Here is a 22484-nt window from a genome sequence, read left to right as displayed (position 1 = left end):
TGTGTGATAAATATAAATGGCTGGCAAATGTATCTGTCACTGTCAAGTTCAAGAAGTCAGGTTAAAACATTAGGTTAAGATCATTATCATTTAAGTTTTTTGTCCATAGTATTATCCATTAATTTAAGAATATAAGTATTGTTGGTGATGTTATCACCATTATCCATTACGTGTATGTGTTAATCTATCAACGTGTTATTGGAGTGTATGACTATAGATTTCCAACATGTCTTGGTTAGGCCAAAACAATTTAACTAGTTTCCAAAAGTTTTGTATCAAAGTTTTGAAATATGGACCTGTGCCACAACACATTGCAATTATCATGGATGGCAATAGAAGATTTGCTAAAAAGACAAATGTCCAGAAAGCAGAAGGCCATTCCAAAGGTTTTGAAAAACTTGCTGAATGTTTAAATTGGTGCCGAGAGCTGGGTATCAGAGAAGTAACTGTGTATGCATTCAGTATTGAGAATTTTAAAAGGTCACAAGATGAGGTAAGCATACCTATATCATGAGTACCAGTGTAGTAAGAGGTAGAATTTCTACAAACCTGAAATTTGTATCAACTGATATGGCTGATTTACCAGCAGTATACCTACTGTTGCACAATATCCACTGTTGTTACATATGGAGAAATATGTAATGTAATGTTTATTTACGGACTTGCTATTTTGTTTACAATTTTCCTTAAGGGGATGGGTACGAACTTTCGGCTTCAATACTATTTAAATGGGATTCATTTTTTTTGAGTCCTGAGAAAACTAATAAGTATTTTTGAAAAATTTAAACGCAGAATGAAAGATTACGTTCTTACCGAAGGCCAAAGGTCCCTGTAAACTTCTATAATGTTTATATTAATTAGTTACATGGGTGTAAAACTAAAAGAAAAAATGTAGTGTGATTTTTAATTTTAAATATCTTGTTCAAAAGAAACATTTTATTTATTCTAAGGGACTTTCGGCCTTCGATAATAATTTAGTCTTTCATTCTGCGTTTAAATTTCTTAAAAATATTTATTAGTTTTTTCAGGATTCGAAAACAATGGACACCATGTCCGTGGTGAACATTCGCTATCTTTGTCGTACAATGCACTGAGTCGAATAGAATATATGCTGACAAGACAGTGACAATTTTAAATATTTGACATGGCATCAGGAATATTTTGAGTTGTTGATTAATAATATTGATATTCTTTTTCTCATGATCATCTTTCAGTGCGTCACAGTTTTTCGATTTCTCTCTAACGCATTAAATTGTATGTGACAGAAAAAAAGGCACGTCTGGGAATACTTCGGTAATTATTCTAGTTCGGTGATTATTCTAGTTGTCGATAGATGGCGCCATAATCAAAAAAGAATTATTTATTAAATAAAATAATAATATTATCAATATAATCTGTACAATTTATAAGACTATACAAATGAAAGAAAATACCATTTTATAAATGCAATAGACACAATTGATTTGGTTTTATTCCAAATTGAAAATAAAATTTGACAACTGTCAGATTTAACTAAAATGTCACGTTAGAATAAATGTCATAAATGTGTATTATCACGGACTTACCTTTTTTTCTATAATTTGTGACGCACTGAAAAATGTTCATGAAAAGGAGAATAGTGTATTTTTGATAAATAATTGATTTAAGACGTGAACTTAATAAAAAGTTATTTATTGTTGATTATTTATGGAAGATTCAACCAGAGAATACACCAGGATAGGTATATTCAGTGATCCAAGTATTTTGTTGTTAAAGATGTTCAAAATTGTAAACGTTTCATAGTAACAATATATTACAGTGAAACCTCGATTATCAGTCAGGGCACCAGACCAAGGGTATGACGGATAATCGGAAAGACGGATAACAGAACATTAAAATATTCTAAAACCTTTGTTTGTTTTACTGGTGCTTCACATTTTGCAACGGCTGAATTTCTTAATCGGCGTAAGATCATGCAATCTACTTTATTGGCTTCCTCTTCACTGCTTCGTTGAGAATACCACTCGATGAATTGTTGCACGTGCCATGTTGTTTCTCTAGCTTCCTTACTCAAATCTAGCTTTTTCCCCCAGCTTCTTCAAATCTTTGTCAGTTGTAATAGCATCATCGACGTCGCCACCGTCAAACTCAGTCTGTGTCAGCTTCTGAATCTGTTTCGTCCCCCTCTGTTGAAATTTCAATGATTTCATCATCTGTTAGCAATCGATAGCTGTTTGCATCCTCGTCATAAATTAACCATTCGTTTGGCTTATCGCAATGCTCATACAAAATGAATTGATGACTCAATTTTTGCTTATGTGGCCAATAAAACTTATGTACGGACCCTGACGGTTAACAGAGGTGACAGTTAATGGAGAGACGGATAATCGAGGTTCCACTGTATTAAAAATCTTTTCCTCTTTTCTCGATTGAGTATTAGTTCCTGTTGTACAGTAGATAAATTATTACAATCACTGAATACATAGATAGCACAGGAACAATATTTAATAGATCAGTATAAATTCTAGCATATTTGCAGACGATGTGGACATTATAACAAGAACCAGGGCGAGAACTGTAGAAATCCTAACCGAACTAGTAGCAGCAGCTGAACGAATGGGGTTACATATAAATCAAAATAAAACCAAATTAATGACGACTAACACAAACAAAAGAGCTGGAACTGTTGACGCAGATCTAATCATCAATGATCAAAACTTCAAAGCAGTCAAAGAGTTCATATATCTAGGGACATCAGTTAACCCCAATAATAACACATCTGAGGAAATCAAAAGGCGAATAATAATGGCAAACAGGTGCTATCATGGTCTATCAAAGTACTTATCTAACAAACATCTGTTTCAAAAAACTCTTATAAGGCTGTATAGAACATTGATAGTCCCCGTTCTCACATATGGATCAGAGGCATGGACGCTAACTAAAACAGATGAATCCGCTCTATCAATTTTTGAAAGAAAGGTGCTACACAAAATGTTCGGAGCGGTCTGTGAGAGCGGAATATTGAGGCGTAGATATAACTTTGAACTGCAGAATATCTACAAGCATACGTTTGGTGGAAAAGATATTATCACTGTAATTAAGCGAAACCGCCTGCAGTGGGTAGGACACGTAGCCTGGGCCCTGAATCGAACATTTATTTATTTATTTTTATTTATTTATTTATTATTAGACGGGAAACCCCCATTACAAAAAAAAAATAATAGTACATTTTTGATTAAAGGCTATATCAAAACTAATCTAAATAGCATCCTATTAAAAAAAGCTTAAAAGATACATATAGGTACAAATATATCACATACAGAATGAACAAAAAGTTATTTAAATAATAAATCCATTAGGTACATAAGTTATCACTAATAAACTGACACATATGTAATAGCAATATAACATTAAGATATTTCCAAAAGAGTTCTCTTAAATGACTGAAAAGAGTTATTAAACACATCCAATCTATCTTCTCTATTCATAAACTCTAGGGATCGATTCATGAATGAGTGTCTACCATAATTTGTTGCATGAAAGCCAATAAAAAATAAGTTATTTTGTCGAAGCATTCTCTGTGGAACAGCAAATTTGATTTGTGAAAGAATTTCTGAACATGATATATTTCCATTCAATAGTTTGAAAACAAAGCAAATATCAAACATGGTTCTTCTCTTCTCTAATGTATCCAGTTTAAGATACCTTAAAATATGAGAATAGTTGTGGTCAGGAATCATATTCAGATTGAACATATAATTATAATATCGTAGGAATTTATGTTGCACACTCTCCAGTAATGACTTATAGACATTATACTGAGGAGACCAGATAATTGACCCATATTCAAGCTGTGATCTGACCAACCCAACATATACTGTCTTCACTGCCTCCAAAGATAACCCTTTACAATTTCTTAGTGTAAAACCTAACATCCTGTTCGCTTTTACTGCTAGTTTATCTATATGATCACTAAAATTCAGTTTGGAGTCAAATAGTATACCCAAGTCTTTAGCTACCTCATTTATTTTAAGATTTTGCCCATTTATAGAATAGAATGATGGTATTCTATTTTTTTTTCCTATGAAATGAAATCTGAAAGCATTTATCAATATTAAGGTCTAAGAGATTATGTTCACACCACTGAGAAAGACTATCCAAATCTTTTTGTAGTAAACTAATGTCAAGATCATTACGTATAGTTAAAAATAATTTGAGATCATCAGCAAACATGAGAAAGTCACAATACTTCAAGACCTTTTTGAGGTCATTAACAAACAGGTTAAATAACAAAAGAGAGCAGTGTCCCCCCTGAGGAACCCCTGAACATACCTCAATCACTCTAGATATAAAGTTACTGATTTTAACTACTAGCCTTCTATCGCACAAAAAACTATGCAACCATTCCACCAATCTATCAGAGAAACCTATATTTCTCAGCTTCTCAACCAATAACAAGTGATTGACCTTATCAAATGCCTTGGAGAAGTCAGTATACACAGCATCAACTTGATACCCCCTCTCCAAGGCATCCAACAACCTACCATGGTATAGAAGCAAGTTGGTCATTGTGGAATGACCTCCTCTAAAACCATGCTGTTCATCAATAATGATGTGTTTGCAATGCCAGTTCAAATAACTATACATGAGACTATCAAATAATTTTGGGATAGATGATTGTATGGATACACTACGATAGTTTTTTACATCATTTCTGGAGCCTGTTTTAAATATAGGCGAGATATAACTTTCTTTCCAGATATGGGGAAAAATTCCAGTAGATAGAGACAAATTAAACAGTTTACACAATGGCTGAGATAATGAATATTTGCACTGTTTTAAAACAAGATTTGGAATGCCATCAGCCCCAATCATTAGCTTATTAGGAAGAGTCCCTAACTTTTCGAAAACCTCAGATACACGTATCACAGGACAATCTATGTTAATTTGGCTATAAAATTTTTCAGGAGACATTGCCTTTGCATTTGAGAAGACTGTAGAAAAGTGATTAGCAAATAAGTCAACAATTTGTTGACCATTGGTAGCAACTGAATTATTTAGAACCATGTTTTTCGGAATATTACTTGATGTTCTCCTACCATTAATGAATTTCCAAAAATTCTTTGGATTACTAATCAAATCCCTATTTACAGATGTCAGATAATTTTTGTGACACTCTCGACTCAAATGTTTACATTGTGCTCTCAACATACTAAATTCATGATAGTCCCTTTCACTATAAGACAGCTTATATTTTTTATGTTTACTCTTTTTTAGTGATATCAATTCTCTTAATTCCCTAGAGAAGAAAGAGGGATAGCTGGATGTTCTAAATTTTTTCTGTGGAATAAAACATTGAATACCAAAAGTTAAGATATTATAAAAATCTGACACAACAGTGTCAATATCATTATGTATAAATATATTGTCCCAGTGTACTGAAAATAAGTCATCATTTAGACCCTCATAATTGCCATTCTTAGAATCAAAATAAAATTCCTCTATTTTAAGTGAATCTAACATTTCATTTTTCCCTATTTTAAAATTACAGGTATAAGAGGTATGGTGAATAGAGTCACAAAAAAGTGGATCTAAAGACTTACAACATTCCATTGAATTATCATTGGTAAAAAGAAGATCCAGAAATACATTTCTGCTATTTGGTGTATTAATCATTTGGAACATATTATAAAAACCATATGTTTGTGCTAGATAAAGAGCTGGAGAACCTGAAGAACAGTTTACTTTAACACCATTATTAGAATTTGACCACTGTACACTAGGCAGATTAAAATCACCCACTATGTAAAACTTGGTATCAGGATATGTAGCACAGATTTCTTCAACAGCCAGACAGTGGTCACTGTATTGATCCTCAGTTGATCCAGGTGGTATATATACACCGCCCACCACAAAACTTGTTCCAAAATATTTACATAATATAAACAACTGTTCGATGTGGCTTTCAGTTTTCTTAATAATTGAAGCTTGGATGTAACTTTTAACCAATACCAATATGCCGCCACCTCTGGTTTTTGATGTAACATGATCAAAAAGATTCTAACAGCTCAACCTGTGGGAATGAGAAGCCGAGGTAGACCAAGGTTGAGGTGGATGGACGGGGTAATACAAGATGCCGAGAAGATTGGAGTCGGCAACTGGAAATGCAAGCAAGGGACAGAACAGAATGGCGTAGAAAGCTTAAGAAGGTCGAGGCCCTCTGAGGGCTGTAGCACCAAGATGATGATGATGATGATGATGAGGAATACATAGTTAGTGAAAAAATTATCATATTAATTAACTGAATTAATAATTAAGGCAATTAATTATACAAGTAACAGTTATCCAAGAACATTCAAAAGCCATCTCTTTAAAGTTAATGATGACATTGTCAAGTAAAGTTTACATATCCATACCAGTGAGAATTTTATTACACATAATTTGCCATGCAGAGACAGAAAAAGTAGGGATAGCCGTAAAATATTTTCGAATTATGTACCGATGGCCTTAAATTCAACTAAACCCTTTCAGCTCTAGTGATGCATACTCACGTCCAAATATGAGTATAGATTAGTCCCATCGCCAAGTAAGCGCACTTTGTGTATAGGTGACTATTAAAAAATATTATACTGGCATCACGTTGCTGCTTGGAAATATTTAATAGGATCTGAAAGGGTTTACCATTAGAGCTGAGTCTGATTATATAAAAATGTATTTTAAATCTAATTCTTAATAAAGAACTTTTTCTGCACTCTTTCTAACAGATCTTTGTAGCATTTCTAATAGAGCAGACATTGCTACCATATTCCAAAATGGATCTAATAAGAGAACAGTACCTAGATGTTTTTAAGACAATAAATATAGTCAAACCTGCCATATATGGATCAATGTGGAGACAGACCGATCCGGATATGAAAAAATCCAGATATCAAGACCACTACTTCTTTTACAGTCTCTGAAACGTTTTCTCCTTCATACATTCCAGTAATCAACGCCGTCAATAACTTTCGTCGATAGACATGTTTTATAGATTCTATAATACATTATTTCGCCATCTTTTAGTTCTTCTTTTAGTGCGTTGTCCAACAGAAGGACTGCCTTTCTCGGTAGATTTCGGTAGATCCGGACGGCCCAGAACCGTCCGGATATGGGGAGGTCCGGATATGACAGGTCCGCATATGGCAGATTGTACTGTATTATCAAATTCAGAGACAAGTAAGAAAAATGGTCCTTAGAATAGAATAGAAATATGCTTTATTGCCATGAAAAATTTTACAATTTTATCGACAAAGCTTATAAATAGTCAAAAAAACAAAACAGTAACAATCCAATTTACTAAAATGACATAAATCGTCAATATATTTAAATAATAATAATAATAATGAAGTTAAAACAGAAATAATCAATTGCAAAAATTTAAATAAATTGCAAATGCATATAGACAAGGCGGAAACGGCGGGTTCGTTGGGAAAAATATTCCCATGAGATATTTTTGCATAATCACATTCGTGAGACATCCCAGAATAAGGTTCAAGAAGTCGCCCAAGTGAAAAGTGGGCCAATTTTTCTTTAACATTTTTTTTTAATCAAATTGCAAAAATCAATATTTTTGGCCCGGACTAATTTTTTTTAGGTTTTTTGGACCATTTTGGACAAAAAAGGTCTCTTATAATTTTTCTCTAAAGTTGATTTTTTTCGAGTTATAAGCAATTTAAAATTTGAAAAACGCGAAAATGTCCATTTTTAAGACTTAATAACTCGGTTAAAAATTATTATTATGAAAGTCAGAAAGTGACTAAATCAAAGTTTAAAGTCGCCGCTACATGATCCTGAAGAAATCTGTGTCATCAATTTACTACTAAGCTGTTATTTTTAATTAATAACAATGAGCGGTTAGATCATATTGACTCGGCTGTAAATGTTAGTGCGAGTAAGATGCACAATTGAACTGCTGGAATGGCTTCTCTCTCGCACTCAGCATTTACAGCCTCCGCACACGTGCATGGCGCTTATTATTATTTCTTAAAAATAACAGCTTAGTAATAAAAGAATGACAAAAATTTCTTCAGGATATTGTAGGGGGGGCTTTAAACTTTGATTTAGTCATATATTGACTTTCATAATAATAACTTTTAACCGAGTTATTAAGCCTTGAAAATCGCCATTTTTCGTTTTTTTTTTTTCAATTTTAAATTGCTTATAAGTCGAAAAATATCAACTTTAGAGAAAAATTATAGGAGACATTTTTTGTCCAGAATGGTCCAAAAAAATTGTTCGGGCCAAAAATATTGATTCTTGCAATTTAATTAAAAAAAAAATTGTTAAAAAAAATTGGCCCACTTTTCACGTAGGCGACTTCTTGAACCCTATTCTGGGATGTGTCACGAATGTGATTATGCAAAAAAATCTCATGGGAATATTTTTCCCTTCGAACCCGCCGATTTCGCCTTGTCTAATAGTGTACCTAATAATTAATAAAAAAGGTTTAAAAGTTAAAAAGTTAAAAAGTTAAGCTGCTGCATATGACACCCAAATATAGATAAAAAAATAATAAAAATACTACTTGTGCAAAGGGTACTGTAATTTCTTAGTTATTGACTAAAAAAATCTTCTACTGAATAATATGGTCTTTCAGACAGGTAGGCTTTTGTCAGTTACGGAATTTGTGGAAAGATGGTGCAGATTTTAGTTGTAGGGGGAGATGGTTGTACATTTTTTTTGCGGAATATAATATCGATTTCTTTACTAACTCCAAGGACGGGGTCGGCAAATAGACGTCAAACGTAGAATTTCTCGTGAAGTAGTCATGATTAGGTCTTGGTGGAAAGACATGTAGATGTTTACGAATTAAGCAAACAGTTTCTAAAATATACAAAGATGGAAGGGTTAAAATTCCGTGATCTTTGAAATAACTTCTGCAATGTGTTGTTCTTCTGAGGCCAAACAGATATCTTATTGCTCTTTTTTGTAATTTGAAAATAACATCGAATTGGGCAGCTGTACCAGAACCCCAAAAAGGAAGACCATAACGAAGATGTGACTCGAACAAAGAAAAATATGTTATTTTGGAAGATGCTAAATTGAGTTCATTCGAAACAGATCTTATAGCATAGCAAGCTGAAGAGAGTTTCTTCCGTAACAAATCGATATGGAGGGACCATTTAAGGTTGCTGTCTAAAAAAATACCAAGAAATTTTACAGAATCAACGGTACTGATCTGGCTGTTATTAAGAGGTAAGGGTTGAAGAGCTCCTTTATAAGACAATGCTACTGTTTTATCTACGTTAAACGAGAGTAAATTTGAGTCAGACCAGGTTTTTATTGTAAGTAGATCAGAAGTTATAGTAGCATGAAGAGTTGCAATATTTGAGTTGCTCCAAGTGATACTGGTATCATCAGCAAAAAGAAAGATTTTTCCATCGATTTTTAAATTAGTGATGTCATTAATAAAGATAAGGAAAAGTAGAGGACCCAATACTGAACCTTGAGGTACCCCACATACAGTGTTTTTGAGACTAGAGTCTGTCTCATTTGCTCTAACCAGTTGTTTCCTATCATCCAAGTAAGATTGGAACCAATCTAAAGAAATGCCTCGAATTCCGTAGAAATTTAGTTTTTTTATCAAAATGTTGTGATTTACACAATCAAAAGCTTTGGCGCAGTCCCAAAAATCGGTGGCAGTGTGAAGATTATTGTTCAGTGCTTGATAAACCTCATGTAGTACAGAAAACATGGCATCAGTGGTGCATTTATTATTTAAAAAGCCGAACTGATTTTGTGATAAAATGTTGTTTTCAACTAGAAATGACATAAGTCGGGCTTTTATGAGTCTCTCAATGATTTTGGAGAGTACCGGTAGTAGTGCAATAGGTCTATAATTTCAGGTATTAGATATTTCACCACCCTTATGAAGAGGAATAATGATGGCTGTCTTCAGGCACTCTGGAAATTTACCTTTCTCAAAAGAATCATTAATTAGTGAGATGAGGACTTCTAACACATTTTCTGGAAGATTAGAAAAAAATTTGATCGATAGACCATCAGTACTACAGGAAGATTTGCTTTTGATACTATTGATTGTTTGGATCAGTTCAGATTTATCGACTGGTTTTATAAAGAATTAATTCGAGACCTTTCTTGAATTAGGGAGATAGGAAATGGGATCTTGTTGTGGCAAAATAGTTGATGTAATATTTTTACTCACATTAACAAAGTATTCATTTAGATTTTCAGGGTCTGGAAGGGAAAATGTTTGAGCAGTGTGGGTTTTATTTCGAAGATCGTTTATTATGGACCAAGTTTCTTTTGCAACACTTTTGGAGCTTCCCAGACGGTTCTGGTAGTAGGCTTTTTTAGCTGATTTTATAAGTTTAAGATAGGTTGCCCTGTACTTGGTGATATATTCAGTGATAGAGACGTTGGTAGTAAATTTCTTGATATAGAGAAGAGAACGCATATTCTTGGAAGATATTCGGATACCTTTAGTAGTCCAGGGTTTGTGATGTTTTGGCTTAATTGCAATTAAAGGAAATGCTTTATTGAAGATACAGATAAGCTTATCTAAAAATTCACTGAAATTATTATCCACGTCCATGGCAGGAAAGCGCCACTCAGAGGTTAAGCATAAATTTTGGAATTTACGAAAGTTCCGGGTGGAAAAAATCCTGCCTAACCTGCCTTAACCTTTAACTACTCGCACATCAAGTTATAACATAAGTACACATGTGGCATACTTTATAACCACAATAAAATATACTTTAAAACAGAGTTTTTTTTTTTTGAAAATTACACTTAGTTGTTTGTTATAAACTTTATTCAGCATCAGCGAATACTTCGAGTTCCTTCTCAGTAAATCAATTGGGATTTCAATCCCTTGAAAAATAAAATTACTAATAACAATATTTTTGAAATGTGATATTTTACATAAGGGATCGTTCAAGTATTACGTAACGCAGGTGGGGGGGGGGTTAGAAATCTTCAAAAATCGCGTTACGTAATAGGTCTGGATCCCGCATATGAAAAAAAAGTTGATTGATAGCACGCTGAAAATTTGTTAATAGCTTAAGGGTGTCTAGTCGGACAAACTTTGATATATGGGAACACTGGAACAGGGGAAGTTTTAATTGTGGAACAGATTAAAAATTTGGAACGGTCAGACCACGAAAACGGCACATGTATTTTGTCCGACAGAACAGACTTAAACTCTCCGAACAGAGATCAAACTCTCATGCAAAAATCAGACTGCTATTTATCACCAAATGGGCGTTTTAATGAGTGGAACATGTAGAATATGTCAAATGACATGAATTATGACAGGTGATAAATAACAGTCTGATTTTTGCATGAGAGTTTAATCTCTATTCGGAGAGTTTAAGTCTGTTCTGTCGGACAAAATAAATGTGCCGTTTTCGTGGTCTGACCGTTCCAAATTTTTAACCTGTTCCACAATTAATACTGCCCCTGTTCCAGTGTTCCCATATATCAAAGTTTAACCGACTAGACACCCTTAAGCTATTAACAAATTTTCAGCTTGCTATTAATCAACTTTTTTTTCATACGCGGGATCCAGACCTAAATACTTGAATGCTCCCTAAGAAAAAGTATTGTTTATAAAGAAAAATATATTATGTGCCATAATGACCAAAAAAACAATTGAAAGATATACTTACATTACTACAATTGTTGCATATTTTGTACACCACCGGAAACAGCAAATAATAATCTGGTAATTACGATCTCAGAACGCCGATTATAACGAAACTAAAACCAATTTGTAAAATACGTTCCATCCAGTGATAGGTTAGACAGATAAACAAGGTCAAAAATTATATTTTTAAATATATTTGCAGTAGGGTCAAAAATCATTAAAGGTAAAGGATTCAATGGACAAAGGTAAAGGACATAATGTGTAGTTTAAACACATAGTCTGATTTAATGTTTAAAATACAACATAATCTTACTAACATCGCATTGAGACAAAAGGATGATATTTATGTAGAAAGTATCAAGAATAAAAAAATGTTGAAATGATTATTACGACAGTGGCGTAGATTGTGGGGGAAAAATTAAGTATATATACCTACAACACGCCTCTGGTAACAGCGAAAAACAGTCTTTTAACACTAGTATTCTACCATGTGTAAACAGTTTGTCAAGTTTGAACAAAAACTATTGGAAGGTGTTAAAACAATGGGCTGAAATCATTTTAGGATATTTGTAATAAAACACTCTGTATCTCGGTCAGGAGGAATATTTTATTTAAGTGTTTTAGGTTAAATCTTCATATTTTGTGCTAAGGTTTCTCCAGTTACTATATGGACAATTACTAATGAAACACCCTGTATATTAAACCAAAAAGTATACAAAACTGTTGATACTGGGATTTACAGTTTCAATTCTTGGATATTATGTACGGTATTTCTCATGATCATCTTTCAGTGCGTCACAGTTTTTCGATTTCTTTCTAACGCATTAAATTGTATGTGACAGAAAAAAAGGCACGTCGGTGATTACATTTCGTCGGTGACATTTTTATAACATTTATTCTAGTTGTCGATAGATGGCGCCATAATAAAAAAATATTTTTTTTTAAATTAGATAATAATATTACAAATATAATCTGTATAATTTATAAGACTATACAAATCAACGAAAATACCATTTTATAAATGCAAGAAACACATTTGATTTGTTTTTATTCCAAATTGAAAATAAAATGTGACAACTGTCAGATTTAACTAAAATGTCATGTTAGAATAAATGTCATAAATGTGTATTATCACGGACTTACCCTTTTTTCATTTGTTACGCACTGAAAAATGATCATGAAAAGGACAATACACACCCTTTCACTTCAGTTAGACGTCATAATGATTTTATCATATTATCAATTATTGTTCTCTTCAAAAATATGTTAATACCGTGCAGTATCAGATGACCATAAAGTACTAAACCCTTAAAATGGTAGCGTCATTTTCATCAGCCTAAAAGATAATGGTCTGCATTAAAATGTACGACATCATTTTTTCCTAATTTATTTATCTAAATACTATTTAAAACAAGGGAAAAATGTAGAAAATTGCTATATTTTATTAATCTATGAATATTTAAACTTTTGCAATAATTTAAAAAGTTTCTGTTTTTGTATTTCTCTATAATTTTTTTAGAGCAGTTTTTTTTGAACGGCAATACTATATAACAATTGTATTTTACAATATCATGTTAAAAAAAAGTTGCCGTACGGAGTCAAATGATTTTACAGCTTTATAAGTATCAAGTATACCATGAAATAATTATTAATATACATTCAAATGAACAATAATTTTTTGACGGAATTATTTTTAATAGTACTTTTGAGTGCTAGATAATGTTTTAAAACCGAAGCCGTACTTTTTCAAATCACCCCCTGAACCACGGAAAGAGAGGGGATTGCAACCCTCGATTTTTTCCTCTTGTCGCATGATTTTTGTACGGTGTTGCGGAATAATGGATTAGAAGCTGTATAGGGCTTTTCATTCACAGTCATTTGTTTCGAGCTTCTGTCATGTGTCACATAATATTAATATATCTACGTCATACGTTATTGGTATCTGGAATGATACAAACCAAAGACGTATGGCGTAGATATATTAATATTATGTGACACATGACAGAAGCTCGAAACAAATGACAGTCGATGAAAAGCCCTATTGAAACAGTATGAAACTGATGCGACGCCGTACAGAATGAAATGACCAAATTTACCCTGGAAATTGTCAGTATTGAGTCAGTATCAGTTTGAATTCTCACTAGCCAGTGTTCTCAGACCTCCTGAAATTTCAGGAGACCTACTGATGGCGACCCTCGCCTACTGATCTACTGATGGCGTCCTTAAACCTCCTGATGAAGTGATGAAATTCTGAAAATCATCTGGTTTTGTTCCAACTCGATACAAAACCGTTCTTGAATGATTACGAGGATGCGCAGTAACGAAAAATGTGTTACTGCGCAGCATTATTTGTCATTGCGCATGCGCGTAACGATTCAAGAACGGTTTTGTATGGAGTTTGAATTTTTCAGAATTTTATCCTATTTCATATTTTTTTATTTTTATGCTTTAGCCGCCATCTAGCGTTGCCACAGCCGTCTCTTACAGATTTTATAGAGTTGCATGTCTACCTATAAACGTAAAAATACTCCACCAACTGATTCTAGTGATTTTTCGTGGCGACATCTAGTTGCCAATCTATAAACGTAAAGACTGAAGCTACAGAATTCTACCAATTTTTGAGGCGAGCGAGTCTCCTGAAATCCCCTGATCGTTCGTGGCGATACCTCCTGATCCTCAAAAAAGTCATCTGGGAACACTGTCACTAGCACTCAGTTGGACAGCTTACAAGTGACGGCATAGTGCTGAATCTTATTATTTTATGCTCTTATATCGTCCTATATACGTCACTTGGTGGTTCATATGACCCATCCATTTTTTGGACATGGGCTTGTAGTCTCTAATCTAGGGTCAAAAATGCTTAAAATTAAAGGCAAACAAGTGATGCGATAAAATAGACCTACCTAAAACTAGAACTCCATTTTCCCGGCCCCTTTTGATTTCCCGGGAATCGAGAGTTGGTAATTTGGATTTCCCGGGAATCGGGAAATTTCAAAATTAAAAGAAGAAATTCTTTTTGTTCTAATTTTTCAATGCAATTAGTATAAAAAATTTGATTACAAATTAATAATGTTTAGAAAAATTCAAAAATTTAAAAGAAAATTAAAAATTTTAAAGAAAATTTTAAAAATAGAAAGATTATAAATTTGTGTAATCTGAATTTTCGTTGTTTTTATTATTATTAAAATATGTTTTTAAAAAACATAAATTGTTGAGTGTTTGATCTTTCAGGCTGGCTCTTTTTTTGTACAGAAATTTGCTGAAGTTGAAAACGCACTTTTGTTGATATAGGTCTGATGCTTTTTAGTGTAGTGAGTAATTTTTTAAACTTCAGGTCAGCTGATTTGCACTAATCTAATACCGTATTAAATTTCCTATGTACTAATTCTTCATAAACATAATTTTATTTCAAAATAAATATTTATGTTATAATTCTGGATGCTTCAAAATGAATCGGATCGTCGCATAAACAAAAGAATGTTTATACTGACGGATGTGATACATTCTGATTTTACCCCAAAATTGGAAGGTTTAACCCGAGAGCAGCCGCGCCAAAAAATCTAACATTTTATCCTCTTCCGTGATAACTTCAAGAAAAATTTTGTAACATAACTTTTCACTCGTAAGTGCCTCGAGGAAGATTGTAGTAATGCGTGGGAATTTTTTTAAAAAAATTTTTAAGTTTTTTTTAAATTTTTTTTTGTGAAATTTACATCTTTGGTGAGAACCAATTAGCTTTAAAATTGTTAGAAATAGATATTTTTAACGTAACAAGTCAATAAAAATATTATACAATAGAAATTTCTTTTAAATTCGCATTTAAATTCGTATTCTGAGATTTTTTCTCTACTCGTGACTACTTACGTGACAGAAGTGAGCGCGATTGCTCCCGGGTTAAAATATAATTGAAAAATAAATATTTTAAGTGGAATGATTTAAAATGATTATTAAGCAAAGATAATAATTGTATCAGAATCATTTATTCATTGTGAGTTAGTAATATCTCCGTTCATAATTTAAAATAAAATATTTTAAAATCCGGGGAAATCTGTAAAAATTCCCGGGAAATCGGGATTTCCATTTTTTACTGATTTCCTGGGAAATGTGCCACGGGAATGCAGCTCTACCTAAAACGGACGCATATGACCGGTACTAGAAATTCGCAATTTTCGTTTTTCTAAATAGGTTTTTTTAAATTTTTTTTTTCAAATTCGCAAAACGAAAAATTTGTGAATTTTGTGAAAAAACTCTATAAAACCCCCAAGTTTTTTCACCCCCCAAGTAAAAGCTACGCTGGGCTCAAGTCCAGTTATGAAGTAGCGGGTAAGAGGGACCTATATCCAAATTTTCAAGCAAATCCTTCGTAATAAGGAAAATTACATTCCACAACAGTCATTTACTGGGCTGGACAGACGGTTGCTAAATTTGCAGGAGTGAATATGATCCACCTCCAATCAACTCTCTGTATATGACGACCGGTCGTTGTGTTATTCACAATTTAACGCTCGAATAGGTAACCAAGTAATACCCGGAATTAAGCAAAAACTCAATGAAAATGTTAAAAACGAAAATGGAGAACTGATGATAAACTTCTGCACAAATAACGAACTTAGAATAAACAACACATTTTTTGACCACAAAGACCAACACAAATATACATTCAATAACACCCGTGCACAAAGATATATGATAGATTATGTTGTCACCAACAGAGATCTACATCCATCAAAAATAATCGACGTAAGATGCCTCAACTCAGCAGATGTAGGTAGCGACCATAGCCTAGTATTATGTAAAATAGGAATCATTATGAAATATTTCACACCTAAGAAGGCAGCACCAACACAAACAAAAATCAAAAGTCGAAGGACCAGATACGGAATCCACGGAATACTTATACAGGAAAAGAATATCAGAGAAGATTGCTGAGAATGGAATATTAGAAAACGATAACATCGATGAAAGCTGGCAAAAACTCAAAGATAACATAATCGACGCTGCAACAGAATCACTTGGAGAGAGAAAAGTAACGAATACTCACATATTAAAGAAGAAAACCCCGTGGTTTAGAGAGGAAGTTAAGATTAAATGCGAAGAAAAGAAGAAAGCCTTTTTATAATACAGAACAAAACAAACACAACAGGCATACAACCACTACAAACGAATCAGAAACGAAACGAATACTTTAGTGAGGCAAATAAAAAGGGAGCACTGGCAGAGTTTCTCAAAACAGATGGAACACGACTTCTACGGAACACAAAAAGAAGTATGGAGAATGATCAGAGGGCAAAGAAATGAGATGAACGAATTAATGAAAGCGAAACACATTCAGAAGGAAACATGGGCAGACTACTTCCGATCTCTATTTGCTAAAGGCGACGATAATGAACCACCAACACCTGAAGTTACGACAAACAAAGAAATAAATATGGAGGAGGGAGAGGTGAAGGAAGCATTAAGAAAATTAAAAAATAGAAAATCTCCAGGAGAAGACAGAATATCGAACGAACTCCTAAAGTACTGAGGACAAGATCTAACTAAACAACTATTAAAACTAATACACAAAATAATAGAACAAAACAGAATACCACAAGAATGGAGATCAAGCACCCTAATACCTCTCTTCAAAAAAGGAGACAAATCAGACCCGGATAATTACAGAGGGATTAATTTATTAAACATAACATTAAAATTAACAACAAAAGTGATAACAAACAAATTGAATGAAATTATAACATTAGCAGAAGAACAACAAGGTTTTAGGTCGGGAAGGTCATGCACTGACGCTATATTTATAATGAGGCAAGTTCGAGAGAAATCGTTGGAATACAACATACCGGCATATTTATGTTTCGTGAACCTTAAGAAAGCGTTTGACAGGGTCACATTAAAGTACGTTATCCACTTGTTATCTCGAGAGAGGTACCTCTGGGAATAATTAAAACGATAGAAAACATCTACCAGAACAACAGAATAAAAGTAAAAGTGGACGATGAACTAACTGACCCAATTGAAGCCGGCAATGGAATAAGACAGGGGGATTCCTTGAGCCCTTTATTGTTCAACCTGATTATGGACGAAATAATAAAAAAAGTAAGAACTAAAAAAGGATACCAAATGGGAGAAAAACAACTTGAAATAATCTGCTATGCGGACGATGCAATACTAATCTCTCAAAGTGACGATGATTTACAACGTATGCTGCACCAATTCAACATAATCGCCAGAGAATTTAACATGTTAATTTCCTCAAAAAAGACAAAATGCATGGTTATAACAGCAGATCCAATAAGATGTAAATTGGAGCTGGAAGGTCAGATAATAGAACAAGTGATGGAGTTTAAATACCTAGGCATCACACTATCTAGCTAGGGAAGGCTCGAAACAGAAGTGGAAGATCAAATGAATAGAGCAAACAGAGCCGCAGGTTACCTGAATGACACAATATGGAGAAATAAAAATATCGGAAAAGAAATGAAATGCAGAATTTACAAAACAGTCATCAGACCAGTAATGTAATAGAGAGGACAAAAAGATGCTCGAAACAGTGGAGATGAAAACCCTTCGAAAAATCGATGGTAAGACTCTATGGGACAGAGCTAGAAGTACAGATATACGACGGAGATGCAAGGTGGATAACATTAATAACCGGGTAAGAAACAGAAGAATAGAATGGAATGACCACATAAGCCGAATGACAACAAATAGGGTAGTCAGGACAGCGAGAGACGGTTCCCCAATAGGAAGACGATCAGTGGGAAGACCACGAAAACGATGGAACGACAACTTACTAGAGGCACATTGAAAAAACAGACAGAGTCATGTCTATACAAAAAGAAGAAGAAGAAGAAGACAATTTATCGTTAAGCAGCGTCCAGATCTTTTGAATTTCAATATTTTTCAAATAAATTGCCAAATTACCATTTAATTATTCTTTGAATACTTTGTCCCCTAGCCCTAGGCCCTAGACCATTTTGATGTGTATAGATTTGAAATTTTATATTATTTATGTGACTTAATTATAAACGATTTTTATAATTTTGTTGATATGATTTTAGGTAGACCACCTAATGCAATTGGCCAAAGAAAAATTCCAAAAACTATTTGAAGAAAAAGAAAGATTGATGCAAGAAGGTATTTGTATAAGAGTAATTGGTGACTTATCTTTACTCTCTGAAGATTTAAGAAAACTAGTTGCAGAAGCTACTCTTCTTACCAAAGATAACAATAGATCCATATTAAATGTAGCATTTTCTTATGTTTCCAGGGAAGAAATAACTAATAGCATCAAAACAATTGTTAAAGGTGTGGAGGAGGGTTATTTAGAGAACAACGACATTTCTGAAGAATTGATTTCAAGTTGTTTATATACCTATTTGAGCTCCAGTCCTGATATCTTAATACGAACTTCAGGAGAGGTCAGATTAAGTGATTTTTTGCTTTGGCAGATATCACAGAGAACAGAAATTTGTTTCACTGATGTCTTATGGCCAGAATTTTCAATTTGGAATTTACTAGGAATCATTTTTAAGTACCAGAGAATGGTGAGAAATAATGTATTCCACGATGAGGGAAATAATACATTCCAAGATTATATAAATAAACCCACTGATGGATGTCATCCACGGATAGAAAATTTTAGTAGAGAAATTGAAATTAAAAGGAGAAAACAACTGGAAATATATGCAGATGCATAAAAATTGCAATTATTTATGATCAGTATCTTTAAGTACAAAATAAAACAATTATTTAGAAAATAAAAATTATATTAAACTATTATTGTATCATTTCTGGACTAAGAACACCCTTTAGCCCCGGCGCAAATTGATCCTAAGCCAGACACAACCTGCGTCGGCGGACTGCGTAGACCGTTCTGCGCATCCTACTATCAGTTCATGCGTTCGCAGATCGAGCTTGGGAAGGCCTGTCGTCAACGTACAGTTTTCTGGGCCTTGGGACGGGTGACTCACCGCCAGATGTATATTTTTACGTGTTTTTGTTTGCGAGATGGAAGTATCTGAAATGAATAAGCGGCAATATATTTTACACTATCTTTATGAATAACATTTCATTGCTCTGTTGTATCAATCAGCACTACTCTACAAGTTTTCGTTTATTCGTTTTAATATTTTATTGCAATAGTAGGGAATATAATATATCTGATTAATACAGTGAATTTTTTACATGTTAATTATTTTTAATTTCTTGTGAAGTATCTAGTGTGGCTTTAGCCAATAAATCAAAGTTATGCGTTTACAAGAGCATGTTATTTGAAAAATAAGGAGTACCATAATGTGTCATAATTATAATCTCCTTTATACAGATCAAAAAATTGTTTAGTATTATGTATTTCTAAATCCACACAATCATTGGAAAATGATTCATGGTAAAAAATATCTATTAATGACACTGTTATCGACAAAGTCGATCAATTTTAAACTTGTCATCATATATTTATTAGACTTTTGTTTATCGTTAAAAATTAAATGATGGTTGTGAATTGTATTTGTTGTGTTATTTAATATTTTAACAAAATACATAATCAGCAAAAATCTTATTTAAAACATGCGAAGAACCGTTTTTGCAATCACAATCAATGCAGTGTTTAACTTATGCTTGTTATTATAAAGGTATGTAGAAATAAAATACTCAGTGTAAGATATCTTTTTATGCACCTGCTTATGATCAAATTCGATGTTTTCGAAAGTCATACCGCTACGACTACTAGGGACGTGTAAGATATTTTTAAAACGTTACTAGTTACAAGTACGGAACTACCGATTTTAAGTTGCCTACTCAATTCAGTAAATACAAGGATCAGATACATCAGTATTTTGTAATCAGTACCACTTAGAACCGGTATCAAAAGTAACCGTTACATGTCCGCACTGATTTTGCGAACATGCGAACCGTTTTTGCAATCACGATCAATGCAGTGTTTAACTTATGCTTGTTATTATAAAGGTATGTAGAAATAAAATACTCAGTGTAAGATATATTTTTATGCACCCGCTTATGATCAAATTCGATGTTTTCGAAAGTCATACCGCTACGACTACTAGGGACGTGTAAGATATTTTTAAAACGTTACTAGTTACATGTACGGAACTACCGTTTTTTAGTTGCCTACTCAATTCAGTACAAGGATCAGATACATTAGTATTTTGTATTCAGTATTTGTACTCAGTACCACTGAGAACCGGTATCAATAGTAACCGTTACACGTTTGCACTTATTTTGCCCGTCTCTATTCGTTACGGCGACAGCCGACGGTCGGGTTGGCTTGTGTTCAATATGCGGCACGCTAGAAAAATAACTGCACATGTCACCCGTCCCGCCGGCGCAGGTTGTGACTCGCTTAGGTTCAATTTGCGCCGGGGCTTATACTCATAACTTAGCTGTATTAACCTGGTAGTATTTATATATGTACTTATGCTTTCTCTGTCTCTGTGATGGGGTTTATTAGTGTTTTTAAATCTTTGTGACTTAATAAATGGTTAAGCTAATAATAAAAATTATATGAAAAGTGGGAAGAAAAATTTAGCCCAACATGTTATTTATATATATATATATATATATATATATATATATATATATATATATATATATATTGTTATATTTATTTTTTTCATGCTATTTGTTTTCAATTATAGCTTTTACTTTTCTGAGAATAGTAGTACTGCTCTTTTGGTACGGTATACTCTACCTATACAGCCAAGTATACTCTAGGTATAGTATTTTTACTACAAAAACGTTATTACGTAGGTCAAAATTTTTGACGTAAGAGAACTGTCAAAACATTAGAATGTGACTTTTCATTATTGCTATGTTTATTATAAACACGGCAATAATGAAAAGTCACAATCTAATGTTTTGACAGTTCTCTTACGTCAAAAATTTTGACCTACGTAATAACGTTTTTGTAGTAAAAATACTATACCCATAGAACTCATTACCAACTGCCTAGTAAATTTAGTAATTAATTGTGTGGTATATTGTTAAATTTTGACAGGAAGTTATTATACAAACAAGCACACATGCTCATTTACTTACAGTTCAAAACATGCCTTGTATAGTCCAGAAAGCCACTGCGCATCCGCTAGGAAAAATATTCTAATTCGGATTCTTTGCACAATCTTACTCAAAAAGGACTCCTTTTAACAAATTTGCATGTTGCCAGGACCAAAAAGTGGTCAAAAATTTTTTAAACGTTTTTTTTTTGTTTTTTTCCTAAAATTATTTTTTTTGCACGGAAAAAAGTTTTTTAGGTATTTTGGATCATTCCAAAGAGAAAAGGTCTTTAGTGACTTTTCTCTAAAAATGATAGTTTTTGACATATAAGCGATTAAAAATTGAAAAATTGCGAAATCGGCCATTTTTAACCCTCAAGAACTATGTGAAAAGCTGAAAATTTGAATGTTGCCAAGGTAGGTAGATATTCTTTAAACATCGATTGATGAAATCCCGAAGAGTTTTTTGCAATACAATATTTAAAACTAATTTGTTTTTTAATTGCTAATCAAGCGTGCACGACACTATTTTCCACCGACAGTATGGTGCAAATGAAAGGAATAAATTCGTTATTTCGTAAACCGGCGACTTTAAGGAAAAATCCCGAAACAGGTCGATTTTTATTTTTAAGTTATGATATTGTGGCATATATGGTATACTAGTGACGTCATCCATCTGGACGTGATGACGTAATCGATGATTTTTTTAAATGAGAATAGGGGTCGTGTGCTAGCTCATTTGAAAGGTTCTTCAATTCTCTATTCAGTAATATAAACATTTACATAATTATTTATACAGGGTGTCCAAAAAATTTTTATTAAATTAAATTATTTGACAAAAAGAAGTA

General features: G+C 33.1%; 1 protein-coding gene across 1 annotated transcript; it reads left to right on the top strand.

The window, feature by feature from the left end:
• Positions 1 to 46: 46 nt before the first annotated feature.
• On the top strand, positions 47 to 19400 carry LOC114341192 (dehydrodolichyl diphosphate synthase complex subunit DHDDS-like). Its single transcript, XM_050651657.1, has 2 exons — positions 47 to 493; positions 18685 to 19400. The coding sequence occupies exons 1-2, from the start codon at positions 227 to 229 to the stop codon at positions 19321 to 19323; spliced, it is 906 nt and encodes a 301-aa protein (XP_050507614.1). The 5' UTR covers positions 47 to 226; the 3' UTR covers positions 19324 to 19400.
• Positions 19401 to 22484: the final 3084 nt, after the last annotated feature.

Source organism: Diabrotica virgifera, chromosome 5 (assembly GCF_917563875.1).
Source record: "Diabrotica virgifera virgifera chromosome 5, PGI_DIABVI_V3a".
In the NCBI taxonomy this organism is placed as follows: domain Eukaryota; kingdom Metazoa; phylum Arthropoda; class Insecta; order Coleoptera; family Chrysomelidae; genus Diabrotica; species Diabrotica virgifera.
The sequence above is the reverse complement of the archived record's forward strand: the minus strand, read 5'-3'. Positions and strand labels throughout refer to the sequence as shown.